Here is an 8219-nt window from a genome sequence, read left to right as displayed (position 1 = left end):
CACGACTAACTGCGGGTGTTGCTGCTGTCGTATCTCCATCGTCTGACAGAGTCTGAGAGGGGCTGGGTCCCTTTACATTGTGTGTAAATTTCAGGACGAATGGACCAAAAGAACCGGCCCAAAATGACTCGAGCAGACGTCTGGTTCCACCGACTTACATTAAGAGTAAGGTCGGATTTTTCCTTCTCCTGTACAGTTTCCACTTTGGAGATACGAGCTCTTCTCCTGACGACAGATACGCAAAGTCTGTGCATGACAGTTACTTTCTTTACAATATTGTTTAATCAGCTTTTATTCCCTTTCGTTAATTCAGGTATGCATATAAAACAGACAGACAGATTCAGGCCTGAGTTGTGCAGAGAGTCATGTGGAGGCTTTGTGGAACGGTCCTGCTGAAATTCCCTCTGCTCCTCCAGATCCTCCTAAAAATCCTTCTTCTTTTCACCAGCACTTTTTCACTGAGCGAGTTCACATGTCCCGCCACTAGGGGGCGCCAAAGCTCAGTTTGTGGAGGCCACCGCATTGTGATGGAACGTCTGATTCACTTCACCGAATCGATTCTATTGAACTGTGCGTTCCGATGAACCGAGCGTGCGGACGAGTGCTGAGTCAGTTGATTCAAAAGCGAGTGACGTCTCAGCCGCTGCGTCCAGGAGCTCAGCGAGGCCAGGTTTTTACTGAAACACTGAGATGTTTTGACACCGTCACGAGGTGTTTGAGTGGCTTTAAGCTGTGAAATACGGGGAGTCTTGGGTACAAACAGTGGGGACAAAATCAGACCATGCCACTTCTCGGGGGACCTGCAGGCAGCAGAATGGAAAACTGCTGCATCATTTAAGGTGGAACGGAAAGTTCCAATAAGAAGCCAACCTATTTAAATAAATAATAAAAACCTTTTTGGCATCTAAAGATTGAGATTAAGCTGTGCTGCATAAACGAAACTGGTAATTGGACGGAAAATGTGTTTTTATTCGTTATTCTCTCGTTACGTTTCGCGCCCAGTGTGTATGTGACATCCCTGCTGAAAAACCCATAGAAATCATTAAGGGTTTGTGCTGGTTCCTGATGGTTTCGGGTTTTTTAATGGGTGTATATCACAGCGCAAATATCCTGATGGTTTATCATGTGGCCAATAACTGGGGGGCAGTCGTGGGCTGGAGGTCAGGGAACCGGCCTTGTGACCGGAAGGTCGCCGGTTTGATCTCCAGAGCTGACAGTCCATGACTGAGGTGTCCTTGAGCAAGACACCTAACCCCCAACTACTCCCCGGTCGCCGTGGATAGGGCTGCCCACCACTCCGGGCAAGTGTGCTCACTGCCCCCTAGTGTGTGTGTTCACTAGTGTGTATGTGGTGTTTCACTGCACAGACGGGTTAAATGAGGAGGTGAAATTTCCCAAATATGGGACTAATAAGGGTCTCTTAATCACATTTGATGGTTTTCTACTGGATCTAAAGGTGTTCCACTATTGGAAATCATTAAGCCGTTTTCCGTTGGAAAGCAAAATGATTAGCCTTTAATCCTAATAGTGTTTGATATATTCCGTGCTTCAGGCTAGAAGCCCACCTGCAGCTGCCGAAACACGTGTTTATAAGTGTGTACACTAAATATAACGTATATATACATATGCAGACATACATCTACACATGGAAAACTCTTTTGTTTTTCCAAAATTCTCCCATAACTGAGATGTTTCCACGTGTTCTGGTGTGAACTGCTTCCCTGCACTTACTTAGCAAGCTTACGTTGCATGAAAGCTTATCCAAACCGCTCAGTGGGGTCGATTCGTGAGTCGGTTCGCACGATTCAGAAGCGGTTTCGGAGCTGGAGGGAGTCCCCCAGTTTCTGTGAAGCAAAAGCAGATCTGCTGCAGACATCAGCTGTCCCGAGCGTCCAGTCTGCCTCAGCACCTCGCCTGCCCGCTATGCCCTTGGACACTGCTGCCCCTCCTCCTGAGAGAGCGCTGCTGGAGAACCCAGGAGAACGTTAAAGCCCTAAAGCTGAAGACCTGCAGGGAAGAAGGAGGACGGAGGGATTGTTTGTTTTGCCTGAAGACTTTTAGAAACCGTAACTTCTTCCTCTTCTTCATCTCTGGGCGCTTATGAGCTGAGGCGAGCTCGCACTGCAGGACTCGTTAAGGTTCCTGAGGTTCTTGAAGGCTCTGCCGGGGGACCGTTTCTTCTTCTCGCTTAGGCTGTGACGACCGAGGAGCTTTTCCCCCCGCATTTACGCTTTTGCACCTCCTAAAAAAACCCACTTGCATGGATGTACCATGGCCACGTTTGTATGCAGGGTGCAGTTCTTAGATGATACTGATCCATTCAACAGCACCAACTTTCCGGAGCCCACCAGACCACCTCTGTTCACCTTCAGAGAGGAGATCCCGCTCATAAACCAGATAGCAGGGGTGCACAGACTTCTCAAGGCTCCACAGAAGGTATGCTGGTATTAAGCTCATTGGTCCCCAGCGGAGAACCCAAACAGCAAAGTGTGGGATTGTGTTTTTTTGTTCTCAAAGTTCTAAAAGCATGGCTGTTGTGGTGCTGTAGACTTGCTTAGAGCCAGCTGATGTAGGCATTTCTGACCTCGGCTGACGCCTTGCTGCAGTGTTGCACCTTTCTGTAGAAGCTGCTAGATGTTCCTCAGAGGTTCTAGAGCTGCAGTAATAACAGGATGCCGAAGTTGTTCAGTGTAACAAAGAAAGTTCTGCCTATTAAAAGATGTGTAGCCTTGCTCATTGCAGTATAAACAAGCCGTCTGCATGCAAGAAACACATCAAAATAGCCCAAGGAATTTGTGCTCTGGAGGCCTGCAGCTCTAGAACGCTTCTGTAGAAACCTTTCCCGAGCTCTGTCTGACTGCAGCCTAATTGTAGTCCATTTTCAGCACATAAACAAAGCATTATTCCCTGAGCTGGTTTTAGGAGTGGTGCTGTTGTGGTACTGTGGAATGTCCGGCAGCTGAGGACCATGCCTGGGTGGTAGAAGTGAGCTCAGGAATCTGCAGCTGTCATCGGCGCTGCTGATGTCCACGCTGATCAGCCTAGACCTCCTCTAGAAGACCGGGTCTCCTCAGGAGACCATGTATCCACAGCTAGGAAGGCCAGATCAGGTCACACCAGTTCTTTGGCTCCAATAAGCTTCTCCTTTGGTCGTAACGTACCTTAAAAGAGCCACGTGGCTCGTCACAACATTGGAATGGGAAGTTCTTCTGGAATGACGAGATCCACCTGCTCTAGAGGAGACACTGGTGTGTTCTACGTAATATTTAAATCTTAGTGATGTTTCTAGAAGCCTCGTTTCACAGATAACTGGAGCAGAGATTTGCATTTCTCTGCTGGTGATCCAGCCTGGAACCAGCTTTCCAACGAAAACCTAGAGCTTCAGTAGCTCATCTGTTATTCGTGGAGGCTATACCACCACTCAGAAAAGGTTCTAGACAACGCTCTGACAGGTGAATCTCTGAGTGATGCCAGCAGAGAGTTAGGCTGCACTTGAAATGTTTACATTTGGGCATTTTTGGTGGTTTTATGTGGTGACATGTTACTGGGTGATTTTGGTGGGTGTAAATAAATTAAGTTTTTTGCCTTGACAGTTAACTTGACAGCTGTCTCAGGTGGCTACTAAGGTGAAGCTAGGCTATTGATGGTGCCCCAATGGTTGCTAAGGTGATGCTAGGCTATTGATGCTGTCCCAGGTGACTGCCAAGGTGTTGCTAGGTTCTCGATGCTGTTCCAGGTGGCTGCTAAGGTGATGCTAGGCTATTGATGCCGTCCCAGGTGGCTGCTAAGGTGATGCTAGGCCATTGATGCCGTCCCAGGTGGCTGCTAAGGTGTTGCTAGGTTCTCGATGCTGTCCCAGGTGGCTGCTAAGGTGATGCTAGGCTATTGATGCCGTCCCAGGTGGTTGCTAAGGTGATGCTAGGCCATTGATGCCATCCCAGGTGGCTGCTAAGGTGATGCTAGGCCATTGATGCTGTCCCAGGTGGCTGCTAAGGTGTTGCTAGGTTCTCGATGCTGTTCCAGGTGGCTGCTAAGGTGATGCTAGGCCACTGACGCTGTCCCAGGTGGCTGCTAAGGTGATGCTAGGCCACTGACGCTGTCCCAGGTGGCTGCTAAGGTGTTGCTAGGTTCTCGATGCTGTTCCAGGTGGCTGCTAAGGTGATGCTAGGCCACTGACGCTGTCCCAGGTGGCTGCTAAGGTGTTGCTAGGTTCTCGATGCTTCCAGGTGGCTGCTAAGGTGATGCTAGGCCACTGACGCTGTCCCAGGTGGCTGCTAGTTGTCATTTCACGATACGTGTAGGCGTTTGACAGAGAAATTGAATTTCGTGGTGAGTATCGTGTCTGGTGAAGAGGAAGAGGTCCTCCTGCATTGTGCTGATATTTGTGCTGTGTTGCCCTCCCCTGCATGCAGTCCAACAAGAATGCAGAGAAAGTCGTGCAGGCCTGGTCACGTTATTGGTTTCCAGTACATCTTCTGTGTCTTCCGTCTCGATCTATTGGCATACAGTCGCGCTATCAGCACTGTGTCTGAATCCGCAGCCTGTCAGCTCTTTATTGTAGTTAATAGCCATTCTCTGAGAAAAGAGCCTCACTGCGCTGCTCAGGGAGACGTGTGTTGATCGTTACTGCGCCACTCGCTCTGGAATGTGTGGTCTGCCCTCTGAATGGACACCTCAGTGTCACCTCGGATTTGTTGCTGTGTCATGGTTGTGAGGATGTCAAACAGTGCGTGCGTCTCCTGCCGTCGGATTCAGTGGTGAACGCGGTAGCTGTGATGTCTCTTGCACGAGGCTCGACGCAGATTTACCACCACCTCACTGTGGCCTCCTGCTTCACCACTTTCAAATGGCTTTAAGAGGAATTCCTGTCAAAGACACGTATATGTGGTCCGACAGCGGAGGAGCTAGAGCAGTATTCGATTATGGGCCTTTGCATACTCCACATAGCTGATATGTTTATGTTTTCCACATGTATGCCAAGCACCTGTGTTCATTTATCTCCAGCGCTGCAGAGAGAGGGAATGCTTTGGTCTGCTGGGGCTCCGAGTTTCTGCTGAGGCTTCTGCAGGACCTTCCAGAGCCCGTCGCGCTCTCTGTGCGGATCGGAGAGTTGACGATGGCACGGTGCTGTAGTGCTCATAAGCCTCCATAAGGGCTTCGTGACAACTGCAGAAACATTTATAGACGCTCATTTCATTCATTCGTCAAGTTGACGTCTTTACGTTAGGTTGTTTTAAAGAAGCGATATATTCGATGCAAATTCGTGATGCCGATAGACCAATAGAATCGGGACGCTTTGGAGCAGCCGCACATGGTGCTAAGGTCACCGTGCCCAGTGCCTGTTGTGGGCGCTGTTGATAATATTGTGGGTTCCTGATATCGGTGGTTATTGTCAATCAGTCAGGCCCAGCTTGGCGCTGTCAAGCAGTGTTCTCTGGAGTAATGGACCTTTGGGATGTTCCTTTGTTCCTCATCCTTTGGGATGAGCTGGATTGTCCGAGAACTGACCGTCCAACATCAGTACTTGACCTCATTAATGCTCAATCAAATTCTCACAGCAGTGTTCCATCTAGAGAGGATTAACGCAGGGCATATTTTCACTCACTAGTATCAGTGCAGTTTATCGTACTGTACTGCAGTGTGTCCGGTCGTTTCCGTCCACCAGCCGGACGAGGTGTAAATGTTAGAATATTCCTAAAGCCCAAATGTGTTTTTGGAATAAAGGATGACCTGTCAAGTGCCGTGATTCCTTGATTCCTGCGAACAACACGGCCATAAAAAGACAGCAAACGGCTATAAAGATGTTTCCACTTAAAGAGTTAAATCTCTCCACGTTGGTTGTTTTGATGCTGCTCCTAAACACCGTCGCCCACGTCGGCGAACGTTCCTTCACACGTCCGTAGTGAACAGAAACGCAGCTTAAACAGTTTTTTTTCTGCGAAACATTTGGACGGAAAGCCGGAACGTCGTGTCGTGACAGCTTTATGTTTCAGATTTTTAACGCTGGAAGCTGTAATGAGCTGAAATTCAAAGGCACGTATTGAAAGTATCGGATCAGATTCGGTGTATCGTTACCGCCCTACTCGCTCGTATTATCTGGACCTGACCCGCTCAACTCCAGCCCGGTGTCACTCGGGGGAGTGTGAAAATAGGCCGTTCTCGTCTTGAGAGAAAACAACAACAAACGCAACTGCAGATTGTTGTCAGATCGATGTGGTCAGCCGCCGCTAAACGCTCAGCCAGCGCGTGAGCTCATCTCTCCGGCCCGTCTGGACGCCGCAGTGGTTCCTCTGCGCTGCTGAGAGGGGTGAGCCGGGTCGCCCTGCTGCATTGCAGTGGCTGCGGGACGCTGGTTAAGCATGTTTGTTGTTTTATTGCTGGGTCTGTTCTGTTGCTGGCTGTCAGACGGGGGGGCTACTGTGGACCCTCTGGTGTTGTGGTCAGAGGGAACAGCAGGGGCTTAAGGAGGCGACTAATGAGCTCTGTTTAACCTGATTTAACCGGCCAAAAAAAGAACAGACTCAACCCTTTCCATCCGCTGTTAAAGTACACGCTTCAAAAAGAACGCGCTTCAAGGGTTCTTCAGTAAAGACGGTGGATCCACAGAACGATTTTCACGGTTCTCTGCATGGTGAAAGGGTTCTTCAGAGTGATAGAGAATGTGCAGAAGATTAATTACAGAATCGTTTTGAAAAGGGTTCTTCTACTGTGACTGTGTCAAGCTTGTAACAACAGACGCACCCTTTTAGGTGCTGTGTAGAGCCAGGTTCTATATACGTTCTATACGGAACCATATACAACACATTCTCCATCAGTCTGAAGAACAGTTTCACCATGCAGAGAACCATTCAAGCGTGAAATGGTTCTATAGAGAACTCATGATTCTAAATAGAACCATTCCCTTTACTAAAGAACCCTTGAAGAACCATCTTTTTTAGGAGAGTTCTCAGCACTGATGGATATTTTTGTGCTTTTACTCAGGTTGTTTTATTCGACGGTACTTTTACTTTTACTCAAGTACTGAATTCACCTCTGGGAACGGCCCGGTGGTTTAACAGTACACTCTTACAAAAGAGGGTTCTTCAGTAAAGACAGTGGTTCTATATAGAACCTTGAATACGCAAGAAACCCTTTGCATGCACAAACGTTTCTTCAGGTTGATGGAGGATGTGTTTAGGGTTCTCTGTAGCACAAAAAAGGTTCTTATGTTGTATACAAGGTTGACAACATAACAATAGCAGGACCCTTTTTGGTGCTATTTAGAACCGTTTGACCATGCAGAGAACTCTTCAATCATGCAGATGGTTCTTTGAGTGTTCATGGTTCTATATAGAAGCACCATTGTTACTTAAGAACCCTTGAAGAACGTCTTCTTTAGGAGGGTAGTGCTCGTTTTAAGCTGAGTGTAACGTATTTTTCGTGGTTATTATAAGCTGAACTCTCACGCTTGCACACGAACGCAGTCTCCGTCAGATGCGGCCTGTCGCTGAGGTTCTCCTCTCTTTTTGCTCGGGGAACCTTTTCTGTCTGCACATGAATTTTGCTGAAATTACAGAGTCCGGTAATGAGGAGTTGTGTTAAATGCTGTAAAATATAGGCTGGGCCTTCACGTCTGTGGCTGCAGTCTGGATGAGCCTCAGACATTGTTGTGTTGAGCCGAGGTTCTCCGCGCTGTCCAGCCTCCGAGCTCGCAGGCCTCCCCTTGGTCCTGCTGCGGCCCCTTCCATGCAAACTGGTGCATTTTAACGAGCGCACTAATTGTGCACTGCGTGTTTGGATGGAGGCCGCAGGCTTGTATTCCGTGTTAACATAAACTAACTAACACAAACTCCTGCTGCGCTTTCGCTCAGCCAGGGGCAGCAAGACGCCGTCGCAGTCAGGCCGACTGACAGTCACGCTTTAGCATTCGATCGTACGTGATGCGTATTAAAGTATCATAATGTTTACTTTAATTACTGAACAGTAAAGTTCAGCCCCTCCTGATCATGATCCACAGTGAATGTTTGTAGAAGATACTGAATAATTCATAGTAGGTGCTAAATAATTCATAGTAGTTAATAAATAATTTATAATAAATGCTGAACAATTCATAGTAGTTAATAATTCATAGAAGTTAATGAATAATTCACAGTGAATGCTGAATAATTCATAATAGACATTGAATAATTCATAGTAGATGCTGAATAATTCATAGTAGATGCTGAATAATTCATAGTAGA

The 8219-nt window shown here is 47.7% G+C and overlaps 1 protein-coding gene across 7 annotated transcripts in view; it reads left to right on the top strand.

The window, feature by feature from the left end:
- Positions 1-1852: 1852 nt before the first annotated feature.
- The window catches only part of fhod3b (formin homology 2 domain containing 3b), a 240512-nt gene continuing 234145 nt past the window's right edge, over positions 1853-8219 (top strand). For all 7 annotated transcript variants that reach the window (XM_037537069.1, XM_037537068.1, XM_037537067.1 and 4 more), the window contains exon 1: positions 1853-2436. In XM_037537069.1, the coding sequence (XP_037392966.1) occupies positions 2272-2436 (165 nt within the window). In that variant the 5' untranslated portion in view covers positions 1853-2271. The remainder of the gene's footprint in view (positions 2437-8219) is intronic.

This window comes from Pygocentrus nattereri, chromosome 3, assembly GCF_015220715.1.
Source record: "Pygocentrus nattereri isolate fPygNat1 chromosome 3, fPygNat1.pri, whole genome shotgun sequence".
Classification (NCBI taxonomy): Eukaryota; Metazoa; Chordata; class Actinopteri; order Characiformes; family Serrasalmidae; genus Pygocentrus; species Pygocentrus nattereri.
The sequence above is the reverse complement of the archived record's forward strand: the minus strand, read 5'-3'. Positions and strand labels throughout refer to the sequence as shown.